The 27,766-nt window shown below is 47.4% G+C and overlaps 6 protein-coding genes across 6 annotated transcripts; 3 read left to right on the top strand and 3 right to left on the bottom strand.

The window, feature by feature from the left end:
• Positions 1–10,839: 10,839 nt before the first annotated feature.
• Positions 10,840–13,149, bottom strand: IWZ02DRAFT_212903 (amino acid permease-domain-containing protein). Its single transcript, XM_066762714.1, has 5 exons — positions 12,708–13,149; positions 12,028–12,606; positions 11,931–11,969; positions 11,111–11,858; positions 10,840–11,039 (listed from the first exon to the last, which is right to left on the bottom strand). Exons 1-5 carry the CDS (start codon positions 12,868–12,870, stop codon positions 10,856–10,858), a joined length of 1,713 nt encoding a protein of 570 aa, XP_066624726.1. The 5' UTR covers positions 12,871–13,149; the 3' UTR covers positions 10,840–10,855.
• Positions 13,150–13,837: 688 nt separating this feature from the next.
• On the bottom strand, positions 13,838–15,639 carry IWZ02DRAFT_212784 (putative MFS transporter). Its single transcript, XM_066762713.1, has 3 exons — positions 14,732–15,639; positions 14,616–14,663; positions 13,838–14,568 (listed from the first exon to the last, which is right to left on the bottom strand). Exons 1-3 carry the CDS (start codon positions 15,510–15,512, stop codon positions 13,985–13,987), a joined length of 1,413 nt encoding a protein of 470 aa, XP_066624727.1. The 5' UTR covers positions 15,513–15,639; the 3' UTR covers positions 13,838–13,984.
• Positions 15,640–16,909: 1,270 nt separating this feature from the next.
• On the bottom strand, positions 16,910–18,045 carry IWZ02DRAFT_212765 (prefoldin subunit). The gene is made up of 4 exons (XM_066762712.1): positions 17,881–18,045; positions 17,671–17,805; positions 17,534–17,601; positions 16,910–17,467 (listed from the first exon to the last, which is right to left on the bottom strand). The coding sequence occupies exons 1-4, from the start codon at positions 17,905–17,907 to the stop codon at positions 17,275–17,277; spliced, it is 423 nt and encodes a 140-aa protein (XP_066624728.1). The 5' UTR covers positions 17,908–18,045; the 3' UTR covers positions 16,910–17,274.
• A 4,130-nt stretch (positions 18,046–22,175) lies between these two features.
• On the top strand, positions 22,176–23,641 carry IWZ02DRAFT_447157 (uncharacterized protein). Its single transcript, XM_066767267.1, has one exon. It carries the CDS (start codon positions 22,226–22,228, stop codon positions 23,258–23,260), a length of 1,035 nt encoding a protein of 344 aa, XP_066624729.1. The 5' UTR covers positions 22,176–22,225; the 3' UTR covers positions 23,261–23,641.
• Positions 23,642–24,233: 592 nt separating this feature from the next.
• IWZ02DRAFT_447158 (uncharacterized protein) lies at positions 24,234–24,561 on the top strand. The gene has a single exon (XM_066767268.1). The coding sequence runs from the start codon at positions 24,297–24,299 to the stop codon at positions 24,525–24,527; it is 231 nt and encodes a 76-aa protein (XP_066624730.1). The 5' UTR covers positions 24,234–24,296; the 3' UTR covers positions 24,528–24,561.
• Positions 24,562–24,729: 168 nt separating this feature from the next.
• On the top strand, positions 24,730–27,724 carry IWZ02DRAFT_212995 (uncharacterized protein). The gene is made up of 3 exons (XM_066762715.1): positions 24,730–24,960; positions 25,122–26,944; positions 26,999–27,724. Exons 1-3 carry the CDS (start codon positions 24,932–24,934, stop codon positions 27,493–27,495), a joined length of 2,349 nt encoding a protein of 782 aa, XP_066624731.1. The 5' UTR covers positions 24,730–24,931; the 3' UTR covers positions 27,496–27,724.
• Positions 27,725–27,766: the final 42 nt, after the last annotated feature.

The following is a 27,766-nucleotide window of genomic DNA, read 5'->3' on the forward strand; positions in this document are numbered from 1 at the left end:
TACCCATGTAAACCTACTATAATAGTCTATAAAGGCTATATAGTAGGTGTATCCCCCTATTCCCTTAGGAGTAATAGGTCCTACGACATCTAGACCTATCTTCTTATAAGGTTTAGAGACCGCTACTAGTGTAGTAGATATAGTACGCTTAGATTTAGCTAAAGGGCATATAGAACAGTCTATTTTACTACCCTTAATAGGTAGTAGTGCCCTAAGAGCTTCTAAGTTTATATGCCCTAACCTATTATGCTATAGGTTTAAATCTGCTATATATAAGTGATTTATAGTAGATTCTACCTTAGGTAGTATAAATAGGTTATTCTGAAGTAAAACTTCGGCATATATCTGCTCTCTTTTATCTATAAGTCTTAAGTTCTTTATATCTAGATATATACCATGTATATATAGCCTAGATATAGAGATAAGATTTATAGATAAATCGGGGATATAGAGAGTGTCTAGAAGGGTTAGATTTATCCTTCTATTAGCGTACTTAAAGGTAATAGGTATAGTACCTATTCCTTTAGCATAGATCTCTCCTTTACCTAGTTTTATAGGTAAATTTACTTCTTTTAAAGAAGTAAAGAGATCTTTATATCTAGATATATGGGCTATAGCGCTGGTATCTAGAATCTAGTCATTTAGGCCGGGACCTACGGTAAAATAAGAGGTATAACCCGTAATGTATAGGGTATCCTCTAAATCCGTAGGACTACTATTATTTTCTTTACCCTTTAAATTCCTAGCTCTTTTATAGCAGTCCTTTTCTAGATGGCCATTCTTTTTATAATAAGAGCACTTCTTAGTACTCTTATTATTATAAGTAGAGGCGTTCTTTTTAGAAGAAGATTTCCCTTTATTACTAGTTGTAGTAATAAGGGCAGTATTACTTTCTTCTTCTAGTTCTCGGTACTGAGACTCTTCTACTAGACGCTCTATAAGGTAGTCTAGAGTAGTCTCTTCTTTTAGCCCTAGCTGGGCTACAGCGCTCTATGAAGAATAGCTACTAGGTATATTACTAAAGAATACACCTAGTTTCTGCCTCTCCGTTAAGGCCATCTTAGTCTAAGATAATAGGGTTATCTCATCTAATAGATTAGCCACCTAGGTATTAATATCTCCCGTATCTTTAAGGCTTAGTAGCCTTATAAAGTGTGAGACTTCCTATGAAAGTCCCTTAGATTCATATCTTTTTCTAAGGGCTTCTCCCATAGAACTTACAGTTCTATAATGGGTAATGCTAGAATAAAGTTTAGGATCTATAGAGGTCCTAATGAAAGTCCTTATTCTAGTATTATTAACCTCCTAGGTAGGATCTTCTACTTTAGGTTAAGATTTAGAGTCTAGATGGGCTTTTAGCCCTTCTATAATCACTATATCATTTATAGTAGATCGCTAAGACTCCTAGTTCTCAGGGCCTTTAAGTTTAGGAATGCTAGGGAATTCTTTTCCCATATTTCCTAGTAGAAGATGTTCCTTTCTTAAGGTATATTAAAGATTTTATACCTTATAGAGGTCTTTAGAGTATAAAACTCTATGTACTTATAGTTTTAAGCGGAAACTATAAGTGTATGAAGTCTCGAAGTTTATTAGGTGCTAATAGGCCTAATGTACCTAATAGAAAGTAGGGAGATTATTAGAGTATCGATGTTTTCTCTAATAACTTAGCCGGTAGTAGAGATATAAGGGATCTAATTTCAGATCCTTGTCCGCCGAGTTTTTCTCTTTAAAACGGTATACTACTTTACTTACTAAGTAAAGTATTCGGGTTAATGCGGGTCGAAAACGTTTCGAAGTATCGTAAAGTTTTAGTGTTCCTCGTGCCAAGACACTAGCGGGAACTAGTGTAAACGGGTAACGCTTAGGCCTAATATGGTATAGAGGCCGCGTAGCTACACCTTATATCAACGTAGTTAATAGAAATATAAGGAAATCCGGAGAAAGGCGGAGAAAGGTAAAGAATAGGTAGTAAATAAGGTTATTCTAGACTACTAGAAGGTTCTAGAATAAAATCCTAGGTAGATATAGGCCCGACGGTCCTAGGAAAAATTTGATAGGCTAAGAGCCTAAGGATAGGGCTTAGGATACTAGTCCTTACCCTAAAAATGCCTTACTTATATAAATAAGTAGGCTTTCCCTAGACTTCTTTATAAGTTTAGCTTAATAGCTATCTACTAAGATAGTCTTACTAAGCCTTACTTATAAGAGCGGTCTAGTATAGAAAGAATAGTATATTCTTTCTTATAAGTAGGGAAGGAAGTAAAATCCTACTTATAAATTATAAGGCAAGCTATATAGTAGTCTATAGATTACTATTAGCCGGGCTTATAACCTGTTAGCGGTATTCTATAAAGATAAGTAATATCTTTATTATATACCGTATGGTAGATGGTTTATAGTAGAGAATGTAGTAGATTCTTTACTATAAGAGAACTTCCTTAAAGGACTAACTAGTAGGCTACCTAAGGGTATTTATATAGAAGAACCTATAGATTCTAGAGAGTTCTATCTCTAGGTAATTAGTAATAGGTTCTTCTATTAATAGAAGACGATTTCTAATTAATCTAGACTAGAAGATTCTAGGCCTTAGTAATGAGACAATCTAGAATAAGGGCTAGAATCTAAAAGAACCCGTAGGAATAAGTTCTTAGTAATAGAAGAGGTCTAGAAGAGTCTAGAATAGTCTAGACTTATTCTTAGGCTTCTAACAGTATAACTACTAGCTATAATTATAGTTTATACGGTAAACGGGTATCCTCTAATAAGGTCATAAACATTCACCTATAAATTAGTAATTTATAGAGCTCCGAGCTTATATCTTAGGGAGGAGACTTCCCCTAAGACTCATTATTTTCCGATAAAGAAGAGTATAGTTCTAATATCGTACGCTCTTCTCCTTCTTCTTCTATTATAGTATTAACTATCTTTACTTCGGTTTCTAGGCACTATTAGATAAGGTGTCTAAACTTTCCGTATTAATAGTAGGGTCTAATATTACCTTAGAGTTCCGCTTTTCCTTTACGTATTAGATTTTCCGTTATTACGCGAGGAGTAGATCTCTATAATAACCTTAAAAAAGGCTATTCTCTTAAACTTCTACCTATTAAAAGAGTAGATTTACCTACTTATTCCTATTATTATTTCTTTATACGGTCTTCCTAGGATGATAAAGATACGTTTTAACCGTTTTAGTACTTAATTATACTTCGTACGATAGGGTATGCCTTTTAAAGGTATTCTTTAAATGAAATAGAGTCGTCTTATTTAATTCCTACTAAATGAGTTTATAGTAGGGGATCTAATAAAGAGTAAAAATCCTCTTTCTATTATTCGTGTAGAAGGTTAGCTTCTAAAGCTAGGTATATAAACTCTAACTAGAACTTCTAAAGATCTATAGGAATTTTATAATGAAGGTCCTTTAGCTTCTTCTTTATATCCTTTTACCGGTGCGGATTCTTAAATACTTACTTAAGCTAGTAATATAAGTTAGTATTAAGGACTAGATCATCTATCTTTATGTAGGTATGAAGAAATAGTACTAAATACTATACTGCCTTACCCTATATCCTAGAGAGGATATAACTTATAATGGCTTCCTTAGTATCTATAGTAGTACCTCTTTTAAAGTAGTCCTTATTACTATAGATTTTGTTATTTATGAGGAGCCGCTAATACTTATACGTAGGGTTTTAGCCGTTCGTTAATTTAGGTAGGTCGGGTACTCTTAGTATGTATTTCTTCTTCTTCTAGGATCTATTCTCTTCTAAATACTATAAACTTATTAACTTAATAGTATCTTCATGTAATGAAGTTTAATGACTTAAAATCCTTTCCGCTAAGTTAAGGATAACTTATTTAAGAGTCTTAATTTATATCTTTATATAAATAGTAATATCCTAGGTTTATCCCTTTATAAGAGGAGTAATCTTAGATTAATAGTTATTAGCTTCTTCCGGTAGAATATGCCTAAAAGCTTCTTTAACCTAAAATTATATCGCGTAAAAAAGACCTTTCTCTTATACTTACGTATTAAGCTTAACCGGTAATAGGGAGTAAAAAGATTATAATAAGAAGGGAAGCACCTATCCTCTTCCTTCCTCTAATTTATAAGGTAATTTAGTACCTCCGCATAAGGGTATTTATTATTAACTACTAGACTCCTCTTAAGTACTAGTTATGTAGGCTTAATTCTTAGCTATACTATCCGCGTATAGAATAGTCTTCTACTTTCTTATAAGTAGGTACGGAGAGGACGCCTCCTTAATATTCACATACTATACTATAGCCTTATAAAGACTTCTATAGTTAATATATACTTAATGCTCTTTAGTCCTTAGATAATACTAATACGCCTTACTAAGATAACTTAAATTTCCTTCTTAAATAATAGACGGTCGTGTATAAGGCTTAGGCTATACATATAGTATACCTAGTTTAGGTATTCTAACACCTCCCTTAGGTGATAAAAAAGTAGGATAGGGATAATACCTAGAATAATCTTCTATATCTATCACGAATCGTTAAACGGCTAATATATAGGTTTTCACCTAGAGGCTATCTACTTAGTCGGACGTATATAAAATTAAAAAGAACTTAATTAAAGTTAAGTAGTTAAAAGATGAAGTTAAGTGAAGTCTTCTTAATTATTATAAATATAGAAGATGCTATATACTCTTCTATCTTCTATATATATTTATATAAGAAGTGAAATGAGAACTAAACTCTCTCTTTACTACGCGAATTACTACTTTAGTTACGTTATTAAAATAGATAGGAAATTAATCTTCTTATTACCGCACGAAGTTTCGTTAGCTATTAAGTAGGCTATATATCCTTAGTAGTATTTATTATCTATTAGTACTACCGGCTTATACGGCTTAGCCGGTTTACGCGGCTCGGTTATAATTAGCTTCGGCTTATTAAGTAATCGCGTAAGGGCGTAGTTATAATATGCTCGCGTTACTAGCGTCTAATAGCTATTCGCGATATTAGGCTCTAGTTAGAATGACCTTAATAACTCTATCCGCGACGTTATTACCGCTACTAGTAGTATAATCCTCCCCTTTCCTAACTTTAGTGATACTAAGGATAAAGAGGAGGACTACTTAGGCCCGTTCCCTCCTAGCTCTATCTAGCGTTAGATTATTATAGATAAGGTCATCGTTAGTCTTACTCCTTATAACGCCCTACCCGTATCTAGTTATAATACGCGCTAGATCTTACCTACTAAGCTATATATACTTATTACTATTAGCATTACTAAGCTGCCCTAAGGCTAGCGCCGTTTAATCTATACCCTACCCCTATTCCCTTACCTTAGTATTAATAAGCGCTTTACGGTCTAGTAGGGCTACCTATTACCTAGCTACGTTACTAACTACTACGTCCGCTTATAGTAGATCCGCGGTAACGAGCTAGAGCATAACATGTTTATTATTTACTACCCTAACGCCTACCTCTTTTCGTTCCTCTCCCTTAGTAATATAATTAAGGTTATAGGCGGCCTTATTCTTAACCGCCCTAGCGGTCTACCTAACTGTAAGACCTAGTTCCTTACCTACTCTACCGGCGCCGACATCCTACCGTTTAGCTAGCTACCTAATAAGTATGAGTCTAGCTAGGGTCTTATCCTCCCTATTAAGTAGTTCCGCCGCCTAATCTTTATCCGTATTAGGAACCTCCCTAACCCGGGCCATATCCTCTATAAGTGCCCTAGTAATAAGGAGTTCTAGGCCTATCTTATCTCTTACGGCTTCACTAACGAGTAAGCTGCTATAGTAACCCTAGTAGCTATCTTAGCTCCTACCCTTTCCTTACTATTCCCCTTTTTTTATATAGTAGATTAGCGTTACATTTAACGGCGTAAAGGGGGGGGTATTATTACGGTTTCTAACCGTTTACATCCTTAGATAGATCCTACGGTTAAAGCGTTAGGCTTAAAGTGCCGATTCTCCGTATACACTCGCTTAGATTAGTACTTTAATCCTACCGTCGTAAGACTAGCTTACTACGACTAATTATTACTATAAGAAAGGAGTTAACTCGCATGTCTACGTCTTAATCTCCTAACATCTTTACTATAAGTACCGGAGATCTATATAGAGAATAGCTAGGCATAATGAATCCCTTCTATAAATTTTCGTGAATGTATTCCTTTATAGCCTAGAGTTACTTACATGTTATGCTATATAACGGGCTTAGGGGTAAATAAAAATCCTAGCTAAGGTTAAATTTAATCTAGTAGTCTATACCTAGACGGTGTAGTAGTAGGGTATCTAAATCTCGTTTTAAAAATACATTAGCGAAGTCCTTATACGCTAGGGGAAGCTTCTCTTAGATAAGTATTTTAGTATCCTTATCTTTATCTAATACTTCTTTTTAGGCTCTTTTAATGTTATTAATAGTAAGGATGTATATATCTACCTAATATTCTCTAGTAGTATCTATAAGTAATTCATAATTAACTTCTTTTCTAAAAGTATAAATTAAAGTACGGAGCTTATCCCCTCCTTCTAGGTCTACTTAGTCTATTAGATAAAGGTTTTTCTTTTTTATAAAGGCATACGGAACTATAAATAATTTCTAAAAGGAAGGAGTAGTTTTCTTATTATACTAAATAAGCGTGTTCATCTAGTAGTCTAAAAGAACTTCATTCTATTTAAAGAACTATCGTCTAAGGATAAGAGAATAGCTACCTATATTATAGATAAAAGCCTACGTACGGATAATTCTCTTATTAATTTCTAGGTTTAGGTAGTATACGAAATGAATATTCGCCCTAGTCTTATTATTAAATCCTAAGGCTCGTAGGATTCTACTAGTAATCCTCTATCTTTAGATACCCCTCTATTAGAGAAAGGTAACTACTTAAGAGTAGATAAGGCACGTTACGCTTACGCCTAAATTAGCTAGCATAGTTACATTTATTACTACTCTATTCGTGTATACCTTAACGCGTACGGTAAACCTAGGTCCTCTAATAATTTCCTATAGGTCTAAGCTAGGTTAGCTAGTAATATATACTATATAAAGCTACGCGCTAGATATAAGATTATTATCTAACTCGCTACTATTATACGGCGGGTCTTTAAGCTTAATTAAGTTAACCTCTTTAACCTTAACTTTACTTAGATAGTCCTTTACTAAATACCTATACTAACTATACTTATAGTAGCGAATATAGAAGAGGTCTAAACTTCCCTCTAAGGTTTTATCACGGCTTATCGTCTGGTCCTTAAGTATAGATGTTATCTAGTCTACTATTATTATAGTAGGCGATTACTTTTACTATTCTATATTACGTTTCTTTACTCGTAGTTCCTTTTATAGGTCTAGGTTTTATTAATATATTTTTATTATATAAGCGACTAATAGACCCTTATTAATATAGTCGTAGAAAGTAATTTTTAGGTCTTCTTCATATATAATTATCTACGTCTAGAAAGAGGGATTAAGGTATATATAGAAATCCTCTTTCTACTAGGCCTAGGGAATGTCTATATCTAATATAAGGTAAGAAAAGCGGGCCTAGTATGCCTTAAAATCGTTACTAATTTTAAAGAAGAGCTTCTAGAGCGCGTCCTAAGCTTCCTTTCTCTTATATAGATTCTTAAAAATAGAATCTAATAGTTTATAGATGTTATTATCGTATATTACTTTCCTATTCTTTTCCTAAGAATTAAGAAAAGAATATAAATAGTCTATAGCATTACTACTTATACGACTAAAGATGTACTACATAATAGTAGTCTCTTTTTCTATCGCGGTTTAGCCTTTAAAGTAGTTATTATTACGGGAAATCTTAGCCTTCATCTATATTAACTAGAAGTAGTACTTAGGGTCCTTTCCGTCTATTAGGAGAGGTAGGTCTAGAAAGTAGGCTAATTACTTAGTTTTTCTAATACTACTTAAGGTAACCGTATAAGTAGTATTACTTATTAGTTCTTACCTCCTAGATTAATTATTAGGGGGTAGAGAGACCGTGTTAGGGGGAAGTAGAAAAGAAGTATTCTTATATAGGCTAAGGGTTTTTACTAATACCTCTATATATTATTATACGCGCTAGTAGTTCTTAATTAAGGTGTCCTTAGTTATGTTTCTTACCTAAATAAGGCGCTCTTTCTCCGCCTAAGTAAGCTAGGGGGTATAATCCTATACCTATTATATACTAGCATTAAGCGTAGTATTAGGATTCCCTAAGTGCTCTATAAGTACTTAACTAAGGGTAATAGTAACGTTATCTAAGTAGAGCTATTCCTAGGTAAGAGCGTTAAAATGCTCTATATCTATTTTAGGTAAGGTTAGCGTAGTTCCCTTAGCTTTAGACGGGTTTATACTAGCGCGAAAGTCTAGTCTTAAAAATAGATTAGGTAATAGTAGAGCCTCTACTCTAGGTTTAGTAACCTAAAAGGCTATATCATTATATACTTAGGTACGACCTTCTACTTAAGAAAAAACGGTTCTTAGTAGGATATAGTTAGGAAGAACTCCTTACTTAACCTAAATTCTTCGTACGCTATCTTATAACCTTACGCGGTTAATAATCTACTACGTATATAGGGGTCCCTCCTAATTTAGGAATACTACCGTTACCCTAAAAAATAAGGACTTAGGACTAGAAAAATTAGCTAGAGATAGTTATATATACGGTAAGCGTTACTCTACTATTACTTAATAGTAGGTTAGATATTAGGAGACCTTCCTAGGTCGTATAATTCCTCTAATAAAGAAAAGGATTCTTAGAATTATATTACGTAGTAGTAAAATAACTTATAAGCGGGAGGTATAGCTAAAGTAGATCCGCTAAGAAGCGCTTAATTATACGTAATTCTAAGAATGCTCCTTAATCTACCCTAGGCTATACTACCTTTTATATGCCTTAGTCGGACGATAATAGGATTACCTTTATCTATAAGCTAATTACTATCTAGCCTCGTACCGTAGTCTACTACTCTATATATATATCTAAAGTAGTATATATAGTTAAAGGATTTATCTAGAGTAGCGACTATTTCGTACGACCCTTATATGACGAGTTAGTCGTTACGGCGTATACCTAGGTAGTTAGATAGTTTACTACTTAGGCGGGCCGAGTTAGTTCATCTATTAGTTCTACTAAGTCGGTTTATTAGGAAGCATGTTAGGCCGTATCTATTATCTAGGGTATAGGCCGTAATACCTAGTCTATCTTACTAAACTATAATAGGTAGGCTCTAAAGTAGCTATAGTTTAGTTTTAGTTAGAAGTAGGCTAATACTTCTAGTTATCTATACTTAGGGAGTTAGATAGACGTCCTTAGTATAGATAGGAAGTTACGTACGTATAACTCCTAGGATAGTATTATCTATGCTTCCTAGTATTATATAGTATATACTATCTATTCTACTATAGTTCTTTATCGTACGCGCATCCTAAGTAGGGTAGTACTTAAGTTATTATTCTCTAGGGTTAACCTAGTAGCCTCCTTTATAAGGGTATCTACTTATAGGTTTCCTCTAATCCCTATATAGCCTAGGGCCTATAAGAAGGTAAGACTACCTTATCTAGCTATAATTAAGTAGCCTATATCTATAGCTTAAAGTTATAGTCCTTAACCTAGTAGGTTAGATAGGGTCTAGAGGCGGTATAGTATAGCTTAGTTATCTACGTATACTATAATCTATCATCCTAGCTATTTCTAGGCAGCTAGCTCTATAGCCCTTATAAGTACTTCTAGTTCTCTATTATATATGAGCTAGTATAGTCTAATATTTACTCTATAGCTTACTACTACTCTTATACTATCTTATTAGGTATCGTACGCTATAATTCCTATACCTACTCTATTTCCTTTTAGGATAGATAAAGCGTTAGAGTATAGGATAACTACTTAAGTCGTATATCCTATACGTTAGTATAGGGATAGTCTAGGTAGATAGTTCATCCGGATCTCTCTTTTAGTAAGGGGGTATTAATTTCTAACCTACCTATTATCGTCTAAGTAGACTAATAGCATGTAGTAATAGAAAGGAAAGGAAGGGGGATAGGAAGAAGGCGTATATAGAAGAGTAAATAGTAGGTAGGGTAGTAGGGGGTAGTAGATTATATATACGCTCTATACTAGCGTTCTAGTACTATATTTTCTCCCTCTAGAGCTAACTCCTTAAGCGTGATTAATTAATTAATTAATTAATTAATGACTTAACTAATTATTTATTTACTAATTTTACGTCCTCCTAGAACTAGTTAGCTATCTAGATTAGGATAGAGCTATCTATAAGGGATGCCGCGTTTATTTAAAAATTAAGTAGAGATACCTAGCTAAAGACTCTTACATAATGAGGAAACTATTAGGAGACCGAAGTGAAGTCGCACGAAACGGCTCTCGTTTAGGATAGTAATGCTTAATTATGCCGAGTTAATCTCGGTGGTTAATGTAGCTAAATACTGGTCCTTAAGCGAGTGTGAATGGGATGTCGGCGCCGTAGGTCCGACGCTTAGAACGCAAGACTCGTCCGAGGATTTGACGGTTACAGACCGTGACAGAAACTTTCTTAGTACTATGTTAGTCGACGGTGCTTTGGAAATATTCCCGGTAGGGGAGGATGAGGGAGGCGCCGGGGGGGGGGGGGGGGGGGGGGGGGGGGGTGGCGGGGTGGCGCGGGGGGTGGGTGCGCTTGTCGCACTATTTGCTCCTGGAGACGTCGAGGGCGTTCAATGTGTGCCTGGATTATCTCTTGTCTGATTGCCCTTCTCGTACAATTTCCTCAAGCGCACCGCTTCGGTGTCCACAAAAGCGGAGCAGAAGGGTTGAGAGCGCTGAGCCTCGGTTGCCTGCGTCTTGATTGCGTTTCTTCGGCTTTCAGTTTGTAAGCTGCTACTTGTCGTGGCTCTTCGTCACGACGACGGGGGGGGCGCTTTCGTCGCCGCGTTCGCTGATGCCGGACGGCTTGATCCCCTCGATGGTCGTCGTGGCTGCGTCTCTCAGGGTGTCGTCGTCTTGCTGGTGGTGATCTTTCGACAGTTCGTCGGTGTCAAGAGTTGTTCTGGGGCCGGTGAACCTAGTTGGTGCATGCACGTTAGTCTCTTTGCTGTCATTTGGGGGAGGGGGGAGAGAGGTGCGGAAACTCACCACTTGCGCGCGTCAACGTAGTAGTACGCCAAACTGCCACCCCACAAGGCAACGCTGATGACGCAGGTGTAATTCATGGTGCCGACGGTCGGATGGGGCCCACCGGTCGGGAACATGGCGAGCAGGGTGCCAAAAACCATGAAAGCGATGGCGATCCAGCCAATGGGCTTGCTCAAACGGCCTGTGTAAAAGGGTCCGGGCTTGAACTTGTGCTCGCCCCAGACGAGCCGACAGAATATGGGCGTGCCCCAGGCGACGTTGTTGCCGGCGACGCCGAGCGAGAAGAGGGCGCTGGCCGCCGCGCTATCAATCAGGCTGAGCAGTCCCAGCACCGCACCTAGGAGGACGCAGCCCCACACGGCGCGCAGCGGGATGTAGCCGAATGTTTTGCTGATGGGCCGGAAGAAGGATGAGAAGGGCAGCGCGCCGTCGCGGGAGAAGGCCCATGTCTGGCGAGACGCTGCCACAAGGATCGACAAGCCCATCAGGAATTGCACGATGAACATCAGCGTCATGAAGCCGACTGCTCCCCGCTTGCCCAGCGCGTCGTAGTATATCTGCGCCATGGGTTGGCCGTACGCGGAATCCAAAATGCTGGAGACGTCGGGCGACATACATGCCGCGATGACGATGACGATGATCCAGCCGAAGATCCAGCATGATCCGATCGACATGAGGATTCCGTAGGGAACGGCGCGAGTGGCGTTGGCGGCCTCTTCGCTGATGTGGACACAGGAGTCGAAAGCACCTGTTCGAGAAAAGGTTAGGAATCAGGGGTCAGGGGGGAAATAAGGGGTTGGATTCAAGAGAAAGGACTCACCAATTGTCCAAATGGGCGAGAGCCAGCTGAGCGTGAATGCTTCGAAGATGGTTAGAAACTGAATATCAAAAACTTTTGGGGTTTCTTGAAAACTCACTCCATCCCGTCGGCCAAGTCGTCAAATTTGTGACTTTCCCAAATATGAAAGCAGCGTCATTGCGCTCGTCCGCCCTTCCGGTCGGCAGTGCAATCACTGTTGCAGCAATGAGGACAAAATTTGCGACAACAAAAACCGTCTGTAGTTTGCCCATGACTTTGGACAAGGTCGACGCCAGCACTCCGTGACAAAGAACGCAGGCCAGGAAGACGGCATAGATGACTCCGCGCGAAGGTTCCCATTCGCCATCTCGAGCGATGACAACGACTGATAACAGCATGAGGGAGAACCCGTAGTCGATGCTGCACAGTCCGCCAATGAGGCCAAGTGTGTTGCTGTAGCCGACCAGGAAGCTGAGCGCGTTGCGCGTGCTCGGCGAGGCGAAGTAGTGACTCCAAAAGTAAAGACCACCCGATGTTGGCATGGCACTCGCGAGATCTGCCATTGCAAGGCCTATGAAGAATATGAAGAGACTCGGGACGAACCAGCCCCAGACCAGACCGACGGGCCCGGCCGGCAGACTGTAGGTCAACGTGCTGGCAATGGATGGTAGGAGCCCCATGATTGAAAAGGCAAGACCTAAGACATTCGAATCGCGCGTTATATTGGTGGCTCTTTGGTCATCCGGGAGAGAGAGGCAGGGAATCTCTCTGACGCGACGATTTACCCACAAAACTTACCAAAGACCTCAATCATCGTGAAGTTTCGACGGAGCTCCTGTTTGTATCCCAATGCAGCCAGGACCCCAGCATCCTCGGCGCTGGCAAGTCCATCGGCTTGTGCCTTGTGAACGACAGAGGCACTTCTCCTGCCATCTTCTTGTAATGTGGCGTCGGCCGTCATGGTGCCCAAGGGAGGGAAGGTGGTAATGTTTAAAACAGACCAAAAAGACGACGACTTGGACAATTATCGAAAACAAAGACCATGGACGACGAGGGAAGGCGACGATCTTGGTAGAGGTAGAAGCGCAGTGTCGTGGAGCTGAGAAAATGACCCCAAGCCAATGCAAAGTCGACCAGTAGCAGTGGCGCGCTCGAGAAGTAAGATGTCGAGGTCGCAAGGTCCTACAACCAAATCATCACCGCGCTACGCATACAGTAGGCCGCGCCCTTATAGCGCTTCCCACTTTCCAACCCACGCCTGAGAGGGGCGAAATTGTGTGCTATCTGCAGCGGCGCCCTCTCCCTGCCCGACCCTGGAGCTTGCAAGGCTCTCACAACTGTCGACAAGGTTGGTCGACGATTCCGCTCTGAATTTGGTTCCGCCGCGCGTGTACGACCCGCCGTCTGGATTGGAATTGGCTTATCTTTCCGCGGCGGGGGGACTAAGCTCCATGGCAAAATCCACGGTTGCACCCGAGGCGTTGGCTTTCAGCGGGCGGACCGTCGCCGCACTCGAGATATCAATCGCTGTTGTCGGGCCGGGCGAGGAGCACTCCGGGCTTCGCTGTCAGTTGCCTCGACGCTGGTGCGGACATCTTTTCCAAAAGACCTGATGTGGCGGCAAAGTGGACGACATTAGAAATGGGCGAGGTGCATCCTGTAACTGACGAGCCAATGATGGACGCGGAGCTGGCGATATGCCTTATCGGTCGTCTGGGGGGTGTGCGGGATAAGCATTTCAAGATCAAGTTTCCTTGGCTTCTACATGTGGGGTGATGCATGACGTGGATTTGAGCTTGTCTGTCTTGGTTTTTCCAATCTGTACGTATACACCAGACGCCTTGTCTATACCGAATGCTATGCCGAAAATGTCATGTCCATCCGAGAGTTCATGAGACTCGCCGGGTTGTGGATGCTGTTGGGGGTGGAAAGCAGCCGGCTGCTTCTTGTGGAACCGACCAGCGAATGTATTCCATCCCATTCTTTTGTTCAATATTGCCAATTGCTTCTTCCTTCTTTTGAGGTTCAATTTTACGCCTTCCCTGTCGCCATGCCGTCCCAATTTTGTGTACTGCTTATGCTGTCCTTTCAGCATTCTTTTCAACGTCAATCTCATCGGTGACCACAATGGCCACCTCCTTATCCTTCTTCTCTTTTAGTTCTTTGCAGAAGGCACTGTTGGCCCTGATTTTGTCTCCATACTTGATGAAAACAAAGGGAATCCCACACAGAGCCAACATGACGAAGCCAAGGACACTGCATGCCCAGCCAACACCCAGGTTCTTGTACATTGGTTGCGCAGCAAATGGCAGCGCCGCTCCAAAGATGCTTCGTGCGGTGCCCGATGCCGCCATAGCCGAAGCAGAGAACGTCTCATACGCGTCAACAAGGTAGTTGAGGATAGACATGAAGATAAGCAGGTATCCAATTCCATAGGGGATGCCTCCGAGGACAGGGACAATCCAGTGGACTTCGCCAGGACGTGCAGCCCATCCAATCCAGAAAAGAGAGCCAACGAGGAAAGGTCCCGCCATGCATGCCAAAGGGAGACGGCGGGCTTCTTCAGTTTGAGTCCAGGATTTGCCCTGAGCAGCAGATTTCCCGAGATACGCGTCCCAGCAGAGGTACATAATACAGGCAAGTATGGCACCAACGCCGACTGTGAAAAGTTAGTGATTTCCTTGGCAACGTGTTCGTCAAACTTGCCTGGGAGAAACGCCAAACCCTCCTCGCCTGCATTGAAGCCGTATCCGTCTACACAATTGGCATTAGTATCCCTCAACGGTAAATCGATTTGCCAACCGAAAATGGTGTAAACTCACCCTTGTAAATAATAGGAAAGGCCTGGAAAAGAAGATAAAACACAGCGTAGACAAAGCTGATGTAGATGCAGCAGAAAAGGACCAGTGACTCAAAGAGCATCATCCGGATCGGCCGGGTCAACACGACAGTGACGACGTATTTCCAACCCTTGTTTTCGACCTCGATTGGCGCGACGATGTTTGGATCACCCGTCTCTTTGCGCAGCCGTGCTGCCCTTTGCTTCAAAATGATCGGTCCGTACGTTTCGGGCATCAGGACGAGAGGCACCCAGGTTATGCCTGCGATGATCAACCCAACCCAGAAGGTCCAACGCCAGTCGACAACACTAATGAAGCCCGAGATGATGGGTCCAATTAGTGGGCCAAATGTCGTCGCCGACATGTACAAGGCCATGGCGCGGCCGCGCGTGAGTGGGTCGCTGTAAATATCGGCGCAGATGCCACCCACGACACTGATGGCGCAGCTGCCGGGCATGCCGACGAGGAGACGAAATACGACGAGCTGTGCAAAACTTGAAGCGAGGGCGCATCCCAAAGTGAAGGCGGTAAACATGGCGAAGGCCCCTGTCATGACCCATTTGCGGCCATAGAACTCGGATAGCGGTCCAAAGATGAGGGGCCCGACGACGTAGCCGACAATGAAGATGGATGTTGGGAGTACCAGAAGCGACTGGTTGGTGACGTTGAAGTACGCGCTGAGCTCAGTGGTGGCGCCGGAGGAAAGTGATGACGAAATGGTGCTGTTCAAAACGGCGACAATTGCGGTAACCAGAGGCAGCATTTTCTTTTTCTACAAGCCAGTTAGCAAATGTTCCAAGATTCCACAGTGATTGCCTCGCCAAGTCAAAGCGACGTCTATTCCAACACCCCAATCCGAGGCTTGGTGCCAGAAGTTATGGTACACATGACTGATTTCGGTGCGGTGGGGAGGATCCAAACGCCTGTGCAAATAGCGCACAAGGAGCATTTATAAGCAGAAGGAGGAATAAGTGAGGAGCATTCGACATCTCTCGGGAGTATTCCAGTGACAACCGGCTTATGAAAGCATTGGTTGTGTGCCACAACTTCTGGCACCAAGGCTCGATCTTAGGCGGCCAAGAAAGCTTCGATTGGATGCTAGCCATCTGCAGAAATTCGATTCTGGGGCTTTGTCACTTGACACCGTGACACCATAACAAAAGCAAAAGAGAAGCACGCACCGTACTCCAGTTTGCAGCATTGTCGAGGTCATCCTTCTCAAAGCTAACCACTCTCTTCGCAGTCGAAGCAGCGGAGCTCGAGGTAGGAGAGGATACTTGGAATTCGTCCGCTTTTTCGTAATCGAGCTCGACCTCCTTGAAGGATGCGGGGGAGCGGGGAGTCGCTGGGGTCGCAGGGAAGAGAGGAGCGGGAGCAAGGCGAAAGATTCCATCATTGCGAATGGCTCCAACGATCTCAGCAAAAGAAACAGCCACGGGATGCACATGGGACCCATCAAGCGGGATGACAAAGATGACATACAGTTTTGAGTGCGATAAGAGTCATGGGATCCGCTATCGACGCTGAGAAGACGGTCAGGGTGACGCGAAGCGTCGGACCTCATGATGATGAATGGAACGGGCGTGAGAGGACACGAAGCAAGGTAATGATGAGGGAAACTTTGGGACGACCAGCAACACAAATATAAAAATACTACTGCGCCGGGCAGCAAACAGCGAATGGGAACGGCTCTTGGATGGGCCGAGAAGGGAATGAGTAGGGAAAAGAGGAGAGAAAATGGAGCAACTGAATGGCTTTTAGACCATTGGTGAAAAAGTGGAGACGCCCCAGCGAGGGAACGGTGGGGGGATACCGGAGAGGCACAGGAAAGAAAAGAGAATGCATGCACTGCGTGATTCGTGGGCGTTTGGGTTTGTATGGTCAAAGCTGGACGGTGACCTTTTTTCGAGTGGCTGAATGCATCACTGAGTGGTCAATGTCGCTCCGAAACAGATCTCCAACTCGCTCCACTTGCCGCGGAAAGGGCGTGCGGTGACGCAGCACAGGTGTCCAGCGCTTTTCATCTTCTGGGCCGGCACCGGTTGGTTGACAGGTCCATCACTGCATCTGCGCAGGGAATAGCAGCGTGGTCTCGACCCAGCCCGACAAATGCGTGAAATTTTGTCAAGGGGGAGACGCAAGTTTTTGACGCTGACTAGACAGAGTGTGGGAGCATATTGAAGTCGTGGTTGTGGCCCAAAGGTGTGAGTTAACCTTGGTCGGTTATGACGGCAGTTACCCGCAAGTAAAAATGTGATCAAGCTTCGCAGCGGGCCGTGCTGCATCGCCACATTTTGGGGCGCTGAATAAGCCAGACATGCTCCGAGAGGCCTTGCAGCGACGACAAGGTGCCAACCCAGAATTGGTGGTCGAACCAAGGAAAGAGAACCAAGAAGCAAACATGCAGGCAATCGGAGAGCGGGTCCAGGACCGCGGAGGCGAGAAGTTTGTGATAGGAGACTGAGCGGCGTTTCATGAATCTTTGTATTCGACGCGGCTGTGACTTCGGTTGCCGTCGGAAGGTTTTATGTCTCCAAGTTGATACTCCTGCCGAATCTCGCGTACAACGCCACCTTGCACTCCTGCATCTCGTCGCGCACACTGCTGAGCTCTTCCTCGACTGCCTCGACCTCTTTTTCGATCTTCTCCGTGGCTGAGCCTAGTAGCTCCAGAACCTCTGCTTGCGGCAACGACACAAACGCGTCGCCGATCTTGTACCTGCACCCAGCACGTGATGTGTTAGCTCTCCCTGCGTCCCACATTCGTTGATAGAGAGCAACTCACGGCACTTTTTCGTCTTCGTCCACAAGCTCGAGCTCAGTGGAGACCTCCTCGAGATCCTCCCTGTCTTTCTGAAGCCCGGCAAAACAGCGACCGAGTCAGCCATCGTCACCTTGAGGGAAATGGCTGTACCTGCTCACCTGCTTGGTCTTGAGCTCCTCCTCGAGCACCTTTTCGCGCTGATGCAACCGACTGAACCTGTTGATCTTGTCCTGATCTTCACGGCGCACCTGCACCTCTTCGCCGCCCGTCGCGGCCTCATCCTCGCGCGAGAGCTGGTAAGGGGCAGGTCAGTTAGCGACGAGGACCCCTACTGACGACAACCGTGTTTCGGATGAGGGGCGCATTACCATGCGGCGGCTCATGAGAGATGCCATTTTAGAAGAAAACGATGGGGCTGATCGGTTGGCAAGGCTGGCGATGTGCTCGGCTTACAAGTCGCTTGATGCGTGGGGATTGTCGAGTTGGAGTGTGAGTTTTGCGTTGTTGACGTCTTCGCCCTGACGGCGGCCGCGACTTTCGCGAGGACCAAGTCCTCAACTACCGACCACATTCGCTTCTTGGACATCACTCCTCCTCAACCACATCTCTGCCGCGTGCAAAAGCAACGGGGGGGTTTTTTTTTTTTTTTTTTTCCTGCGTTGCTAGCCCGCTCATGACCGCTCCTGGCCTGCACGAATTCCCCACACACAATTGTCCGATGCGGCTCCGGACAATGCCGCCCCATTCCTGGAAGTACCTCCGCACATGCCCAACCTCAGTTTGACCTGTCTCACATCAGTCGCACGATGAGATCTGCACGAGGCTCTGAAGCCCATTCCTGAGAGCCCTTCGTCCCGCATCACGCTCACCATATCGCCTCTTGGCTTTGCGTCAACTGGAGTTCTCCGCGGCCGCCGCCAGAGCTGAGCAGACGGCAATAATAAACGACCGGACGCCCACTGTCTGGCAGAGCCGCAGCAGGTCATGTGTGTTTCAGGCTAGCAAACAGCCCATCGGCACCTACTTGACGCCACATACGACAGTTGACAAGACGTAAGAGGCTTCTCACTGCCAAGAGCAATACATCGTGGGGCCGTACCACGGGCAACGACTGGGACCGATGCGCAGCGCTCGACCACCCAAAGTGCCCTTTGGCTTTGAAGCATAGGCAACCGCTTAAGACGCCTGCTGCCTTTGGTGCTATGCGGTTGATATGCGCTCTGATGTAGTCCCATCACTCTGATCCGAAATGCCCCAAGAACCTCAGGATCAGCCGGGAATGCCAAGTTGTCGAATCACCGTTTAATGTGAGAGGATTACTGACGCTTTTCCCGCGGACGATCATCCATCAATTTCCTAATCTGAGCGATGACGGATGCAAGTGCCGACAGCCGCGGCGTCGCCTTGGTATCAACACGTCCGGCTCCCGCATTCAACAACTGCGCAACTGAAGGCAAGTGACAGCGTCTAGGCAGGATTCCATGCACTCCATCGCCAACAAAATAAGAACCTGAGTCATGTCCCGCGCCCGCGCAAATCAAAGAAAGATTTGGACACAGCGAGCATGAGGCTTTTGCCGTCCTGACTGCAGAAAGACAGCCAAGTTGCCTTGCATCAAGCAGCGACCAGCGCGTGAGTAGCGTGCAGATGTGGGGCAGGCCCGCGTCTTCAACAGAATCCAGAATACATCACGTCGCGTCAGGGAGCCAGACGCTTCGGCATGTCTTTCCAAGATCACAAACCGCTTGCCTTTTCGCCGTCAAGGATGAAGAGCCAAAAGAGCAATCGATCCTTTGAAATAATTTCATTGGACGAATGTGTCCCAACGAGCTGCAGAAGAGGAAGATCAATCTGCAGTGCATCCTACCCTGCTCGTGGGGCGAAATTTATCTTGAGCTTCCGAATTTTTCAGCGTGCAACTCGGCTTGGCTGTTCAAGTCACTCCCAAGATACAGTTCGTGAGCCTCTAGAAGACCCACAGAGGGATCCAGACGACAGACGGCCGACCCTGTTCCTGGTAAGCACTACATGGACCTAGCAGGCCTTGAAGGTATAACCTGTCTTCGCTTCGGGCCAAGGCACCTAGGAGCCGCCCGTTTGTTTGACTGTCACACGCTGCCCAGACCAACAGACAGACCCGATTTAGCCATGCGAAGGAGCGTCGGAGGGTCTTTGATTCCTACTCCTCCAGTCACGGTTGACAAGAGGAGCATTAGACTGACGCATTCGGCGACACGCTAACCTGGCGTAGTCGAATTGTACCTTTCTTGGATGATGTTGCAGAATCGCCAAGTGCCTAGGAGTACAGTATTCGCTTGGAGTCGGTCAACATGGTTGTCATCGGCTGGATCCGCGGAGTGTGAGTGTCAAAATGAAAGCATGGAGAAACAGGCAGCAATGTGCACAACCACACATTAGAGGCACAAAGCATGAGGCATCGCCAGCCTGCAGAGGGAGGCTCTATTTGAAGCAAACTGACTCTACGGCAATTGAAACCACAGATCCTGTGTCAAAACATCGGCATCCTTGGCCTGTCACTGGACACGGAGATACAAGCAATCGCACGATGTTTTCAACTTTTCAACGCCAGTTCTCCATCCCGCATCTCACACATCGACTCAATCAATTGCCAACGTCCTGGCTTATCTTCCTGACCATCTGTGCGAAAGCGCAGGCAGGGGAGAGAGCAAGGACGAAGGAAACAACCCGCAGTCTTAATATCTCTAGCACACCGCGGGACGCTATCGACAAGTGGGACGACTCGAAACCCACTGACGAAAAGGTCACCGTCGGCGATTTCCAGACAGTGGCTCTCCCACGCACCCATGCACCCGCTCTCCAGATCGACAATGCGTCCATGGTTGGCACGGACAGACGCCGAGCAGGCAGGAAAAGTCGTTGCAGCAGCAGCAGCAGCAAGCATTTTGACATCAGAGCCAGCAGTCTAAAGCGGCCGTAGCCGCAGCGCCGAGCCACGCGAGCAGCAATCAAGGTTTGGGCCAGTGCAAAAAGGTCGGGGGAGATGTAAAATGTCATTGGCTGATGGACGAAACCAGCGACGGCACAGAAATAGGCACACTGCTTAGTTGTGCCGGCCGGCACTGGCTGGCTGCCAGCTTAACATGCTGTGAATTGGCGGTGGTGGTGCGGAGGAAACAACATGCTGCTGCTGCTGCTGCTACTGCCGCCGGCGCGCCGGCAGGACGAAGTCTGATTCAAAACAAATTCCCTCCCTCCATCCATCCATCCAGCTGCTGCAACGGAACTCACACCTCACACGCACGCTACCCCGGCGCCTTCTACGTCAAACGCGCTATCCCGGCATTCGGGAGCGCAGCAGCAACGCAGATTGGCTCGTGACGCCGAGCGAGAAAGGAAAGACTTCATGACTACTTACCGCTCACGCTGCACACTGAGCGCAAGACAGGCGACAAGGCGCATCTCGCACCTCGTCGCAATCTCCTCTCGAAGCAGCATGAGGATGCGGCGGCGGGGCGTCCATCCTGTTCGGATCAGAGAGATCCGGGTGCATACCCAGCGCGGCGCTACAGGGCCGGCGGGACTGGACAAAAGCCAAGCGCAGCCGTGGCGCGAGGGCAACCAACGGCAACTAAAACATGTAGGCGCAGATAGTAGCCGTCCGTCCGTCCGTCATCGGTTGCTGTGGTAGGCCGGCCAGACCTTGCTCAATCCATTGACGGATGGAGCTTTTTGGGGGGCGCGCGCGCACGAGAGAGAGAGAGAGAGAGCTAAGCTCGGGCTTTTGGGCGCAGGACGGACAGCGCGATTGCACGCTGTCGGGCTGCAAGAGGCAAAAAGTACCTAATGAGAGACATGGCACACCCGCGAGTACTCGCCGCTGTTTAGTTGGTTCTGTTTGAGGGCGAGAGAGGGCCCTGGAGGGGTATTGTTCGAGGATCGGGACTGGCGGGGACGTTTGGGAGGAGGGGGTGAGAGAAAGCAAGCTCGACACCGTCGGGGGCGCTAGAGAAGCTTAGTGGGCCACCTGGGCACACAGACACACCTCACACCGTGTATGCTCGTCAGACTTGGGGGGTTTGCCGAGCATCCAAGTGGGCGCGGGACAGTCAGAGAAGTAGTGGTCAGAGGCTGGTGGTGGAAAAAGCTGCTTGCTGCATGGAAGCGAGAAGGACGAGAGAAGCCAAAAATACTGGGTGCTTGTCTGCTGGCTGCGGCTGGGATTGTCATTCGCCGTCAGCGGCACACAGCCCCTCCCGCGCATCCCAACTGAAGCCAACCAGGCAGGCAGCCCTTCACGTTCCCTCCTCGCTCTGCAGTGTCTAGGTACAGTACAGTCAGTGGTAGCTGAGTGCCGGGATATGGGGGGGGGGGGGGGGGGGAGGGGAGGGCTTGCACACACGACGGCAAGCCTTTATCATGGCTCGTCGCCCGTGTGTCCCTCTTCGTTCCCCTCTCACCTCCACCGTCAACACCACGGCCAGTGGAGCTTCCTTCGTCCGTCGAAGCGTCATGGCTTGAAACGACCGGCTATCGATAAGCCCTGTCTGTACTGTAACCCCAAGTTTTCCGTGATTCGGCCCCGCTCCTCCTCCTCCTCCTGCTGCTGCTGCTGCTGCTGCTCTTGTTCCCAGCCCAGCAAGCGCCGGTTTCGATGAGTGCTGACGCTTACCTGAGCCCATAGATGACGCGCCAGTGCGGCTTGATCAAAACCCAATAGCCCTTATAGTCAGCATGATGCCCATTGTCCGCCCAAGAAGCGAAGAGGACCTTTGGTCTTCCAACAACGGCCTTTCCCCTTCCGTGGTCCTCTCTACCATCTTCGCCATGCCGTCCACCATCTCCTACCCAGACTCGCGACCTACCGCTGGCTGCGATGACAACTGTAAAAGCAGCATGAGCAAGTTGTTTGGCGTCAAAGGAACCAGCACAGCGCCCTCGACCGGCTTGCCTACCGCAGACTCTGTCGGCACCACGGGCAATCCCAGCACCTTTATCACTCTGACCTCGTCCGGATCAATTGAATCTGCAACTGGCCTGACCTCTGCGAATCCCCAAAGCGATGGCGGCCATTCTTCATCCGGCGACCACTCTTCGTATTCAAAAGACTCGTCGGGTCCCTCGACGGGCAAGATCCTGGCAGCCACCCTGCTACCGCTCATCGCCGTGACTGTCGTCAGCTTGGCCATCTGGATGATTCTGCGTCGCCGACACCAACGCCGGAGAATGGCAGAACAAGCAGAAATGAAGATGCACATGGGAGACGAAGTCGCAGAGCATCGGGGAGATCCACCACAATATCGATCGCCGGCGCGAAGCTCTGAACGCTTGACCACAAGCGAAGTAACTCCTGCGCTGTCGCCTCCGGCTCCAGTCATCATTTCGTCAGTAGCACCCTCGAGCACCTACTTCTCTGGAATCGACACGTCCGAAGCCTTTTCCGTCCGCTCAAACTCGGTGCGGAGCCACAACCGGCCGGCCGGTTTTGTCATGGACGGCGAATTTCACGAGGAGCCCCCACCACCTTACAAACCTTGCAGCGTGCCCCCGCTCTCGCGAGAAGCCAGCATACGCTCGAGAGCGATATCAGACGATGGCTTCCTTCCCGTCACAACCCTCGGCCAGCAGCACGCTCCCCTACGAAACCCGTTTGCGGATCCGGTCGACGAGGACGATGACCAGTACTCGATGGTGTCTGACTATTCGTACACCCGCAATGACCGCAGAGATCGCAGTGACGGGCGGCCCTTGGTGCACTCAGCCGTTTAGTCAGTTGTGGCGATGCTGACGGGGCAACGGCAGGGCTGTGTGGCTGGCTTTCTCTTTTTTTTCCAAATCTTTTCTCTCGGGTGTGATGAAAGGGGCTTTTTTTGTGTGGCTGAAGCGAGGCGGCGCAGCGACGGAGCATGTCATTGCCGACGGTGTTTTGGTGTTTCCCGAAGGCGTTGGGGTCAGGTCACACTTGGTATCCTAGGTGACATTTGCATTTCCTCTTCTTTGTCAGGCGAAAAGAGCGTGCTTCTCAGAGCGCAAACATTCCCCTTGGATTTGTGCCGAGATTTTCCTGCCGGGCAAATGAAATAAATTTTTTCCCCCCCCCCCTCCTCTTATCCGGGTGGCAGTGGTTTTGGCGGGTTTTGCAGCGGTTTGCTCCGGCGGATTCAAGGGAGCCATAGTGCTTTAGCGTAGCTGCAACTGGATTTTTAAGGTTGGGCCAGCGAGTGCGGCCCTAACACACCCACCCTCTCGAAGATCTCAACGGTGTCTCAGTTCCACGAGCCTACATTGTTTCCAGGACATGGTCAGTGTCCAAGCCTTGGCCGTGTGGGTGCACCCGCGTGGCCGGGGCTGGGAGTTGGGAGTCGTAAGACGGGCGCAAACGACGCGGTGGCAACAATTGTGGTGATGAGGAGATGGAGTCCGGAGGCCAGCAGCCTCAGCGCCTCAAGTACTCAAGAGTAATATCCGTACGGAAGAAGATGCAGGCAATTGAGACGAAGGGCTTGCAGTGTCTCAGACAGATGTTGCACGTATTGTGCGTGAGCGAGGAATGCAATCTCTGGACGAGCGTACCTTGCAGGGTCGAGCGTCATGTGCGGAACGTTGGACAGGCCAGACGGCACAATGGATGGATGGGTTGAAGGTCAAGTGGTGAGCTGGCAGACGGGCTGGGCAGGGGTTGGTGCGTCGGGCGAGCCAAGACGGACTGGATGGATTGGCTCTCAGCCTTCACAACTCCCCAAGACCAACCCTTGCCGTCCATTTCTTCAGCACAGCACATTTCTATGCCAGGAACAGCATAATCATGGCCCCATCCCAAGCCGCCCGCCAAATATCATCACTGTCCCCCGCCGCCATGCTGCTTGCGGCTGCTGCCCGGGCTCCCGTCCGCTCGCTCACAGTTGTCCAACTACACCATCCCTCTTTCCGCCCGCGTTTGATATTGCTTCGTGCTGCCCTCCACCACCGCCACCACCACCACCTCCTCCTCCTTCTCCATCTCCGCCTCCCTCCCTCTCCAGGGCTTCACGCCTAGCCCTCTGCCCTTCCAAGGGCCTCCCTCACTTGCCTCTCCATCCGCAGGGAGCTCCCACGTCACCTCCGCCGTCTTTTCCCAAACCTCACGCCGCTCGCTGTGCCTGTCCCCTCTCGCCTCACTCCCGCGCCTGCGACAATCCTCCGTCACCCTGTCCGAAACCTCTGCCGCAGTCGTCCTTTTCGACTCCTCCACCATCTTGTCAAAGAGGTCATCCCGACTGCTAATCCGCCTTCCGGTCCGACTCTGCACCTTCTTGCGAGCCATCTCTCACCTTTTGAACGCCCTCAAAGCCGGTCCGGCTTCCCTTCCCCGCTCGTTGAGCAGAGATTCCATACACTCATTTTCCAAGGCATTGGGCTACATAGGCAGGGCTTTAGAAGGAATTCAAAGCGGTCTCTGTCATGAATTTGGACCAACAGCGCATATATGGGTATGCTCAGTTTTGCCGATTTTTTTGTTTTGCGTGACATGTCGACCGGCTTTCAGTTTCCTTGTGGCTTTGCGTGGAATTGTTTCTCAGCCATCGTCGGCGCTGCCCCTCTTTTGATTGTCATCGGCTGCCGTGGCTGACCTGTTCCGTCGTCCATCTAGAATCACCGACTGGCGCTTACCAAGTCCAAGCTCGACACCAAAGTCGGCTACCTTTTCCCAAAGCTTGTGCTATACTCCACGGACGGACGCATTCCAGTCTCACTTTTTCGATGCCTGGTCGACACCTCGAACAAATGTGCAGCAGACCCCCACGAGGACGCCACTTTTGCCTAGGTCCGGCACAATCGAGAGACCGCTCAGTTGCAATACCACAAGTCAACACATGGAGAATCCCGGCTTTCACGTCAATCACTACTCTTCCACACCGAACCTTCCACTGCCGCCGGTAGATCCATCTCGTCGGCTGGCATCGAGTCCGGCGCCATTGATCTCTCCAACCGATACTCGATCAGAGACATCCAACATCTTCTCTTCATCAGGACATGAAATAATGGGTACGCCACAGATACAAACACCCCCTCCTACCAGGGACCCATCTTCCTCTAGATCTAGAACCTTTGACGTCAGGAATTTTCCCTTCAACACTCCGTCTGCCATGTTGCCGCAGCGAGATTCTGCCCCAGCAACCTCGACTGGGGTTCTTGGCCAGCGTCCAGGTCCGCCCTTATTCCCGAATCTCCAACTCAGCCTGGAAACGAACAGGTATGGGAATGCTGTGGCAACCAGGGCCCCGGTACCCCCACAGCCAAGGTTTATTTGGGACCAAAGCACTTCGACAGAGGTTGCGCCATTTGGGGTATCTTCCTCGGACGATCCATTTGGTTTCAATCCATCTCATAGTCAAAACTTGTTTGCCTTTCAGGGGCCAGGAACGACATCTGATGCAAATAGGATAGATTCTTCATCTTTAGATGTATCTGGCGACTCCTGGACTAATACGCCTCCTTTGCCAATGACTACGTCAGCAGAGCTTCAGAAAGTGACGGGCGGCGCAGCGTCGACGTCTTGTTTGGATGACCCGTTTGTGACGACAACGACAGGCGTTGATCCAAACATGCTTTTCAGCTTCGCCGGTGATTCTCTTTTCTCCTCTCCTCTTCCACCGCAGCCGACCACCAATGCCGGACAACGCCAGCCGTATGAGCAGCAGAACCTGGAGGCCGAACGCGAAAAGAGATTGGCACAGGGCAAAGTGTCTCAGCACCCATACGAGTCCTCAAACCCTTTCTCGGAAAATGAAACGGCAAAACCAGGGCTCCAAAGGAGCAACACACACTCTGGACTTGTGGGAAGATCGGCGAGTGCTGATGGGAGACGTCCCCTTCTCAATGAGCCTCCAAGAAGAAATTCGCCTCTGAAGCGTGGAAACCAGACGTCTCTGACAGCAATTTTGGAGCACGCCGCTACGCGCCCAAAGACGCGCCTCGTCGTTGACCAGCACGGAAACGCAAGGACCGAGACGGTTAGAGGAGAGGGCTCACCTCGGAGATCCGTTGACCATCGTGCTCGCTACTCTGGTCTGTGGGAAGACGACAGCGACTCTGACCGAGGAAATAATCAACACAATCCCAGTCAGCACAAGACTCTACAGGGTACCTCCATGTCCCGACGGAATTCTGGCAAGAGCCGAGTTGGCAGCTTCCTCAGCAGATCCCAGACGACCAAGACCCTGAGGTCCAGCTCGATTGGGTCATTCACCGGTGAGCTGTCGCGAAGGCTCGGACGGCTCTCTACGGAGACTACGCCGATCAAGCTGGGGTCGTTTGAAGATTTACGCAGAGACGGGATGTGCCAAGGCGAAGGTTTGGGCGAGAATATGCGCAACGATGGCAAGTTCCTGCCCGAAGGCCGAAACTCGGAAGACGATGACGCTCAAGACGCACTCAAAAGAATGCTGGAAGAAACCAAGATGAAACGGCAAGGTTGGCAACCCTTGTTACACTGTTCCTTGACGATCGACTGATTTGAATCTGCAGACAGTGTCAATTCCAAAGCCCAAGTGCTCGAGGCCCACAACGAGCGCTGGAAAGCGTCGACCGACATGTGCAAAAGAGACCGGAGTAGTGGACCTCTGTTTGATCCGTTTGGCGACGACTTGTCCCTGACTCCGACGAGTGCAACGGCTTCGGGCAGCTCGACCATTTTCTCGCCCACCACGGACGTGAGCGGAATTTCCGACAGCGCAACGCGATGCGTTTGCAACTCGACCGAGTGGGACGGGCAGTTGATGGTCCAATGCGAATCGTGCAACAGGTGGCAGCATGCGCGCTGCATGGGGCTCCCGCTTCAAGCCGAGTCTCTACCTTCGGTCTACATTTGCGTCTTTTGCACGGGAAACACGCCCGTGGTCCGAGGTGGTCGCATCCGCGACCCTTTTCGCCTGGCGCAAGGTCAGCAGTCTCCGCTATCCCACAAGTCGACGCTCCGACCTAGGCTTGGTATCAAAGGTCGTGGCACGCATAATGGATTCTAGTGGAACATGAGCGAGGGGCGTTTAATGACCGGGGAGATGTACGAGGAGCGTCCGACTGTCCCTCGAGTCAATGAGACTGTGGTCTTGTGCGCCATGACTTTATTATTCCGGTCCGTATACCTACTCAAGCCGCCTACCTTGATGTGGTGGGATTTGCCTGTCATCAACATGTCTCCTTTATTTGTCATCAACAAAGATGGCGTTTTCGAATCTTTCCCAAAGAGCCGCACTTTCTTTTTCCCACCCCACCAACAAATCTATTCAGGAAATC

This window comes from Phyllosticta citriasiana (genome assembly GCF_038021145.1).
Source record: "Phyllosticta citriasiana strain CBS 120426 chromosome Unknown IWZ02scaffold_4, whole genome shotgun sequence".
Classification (NCBI taxonomy): domain Eukaryota; kingdom Fungi; phylum Ascomycota; class Dothideomycetes; order Botryosphaeriales; family Phyllostictaceae; genus Phyllosticta; species Phyllosticta citriasiana.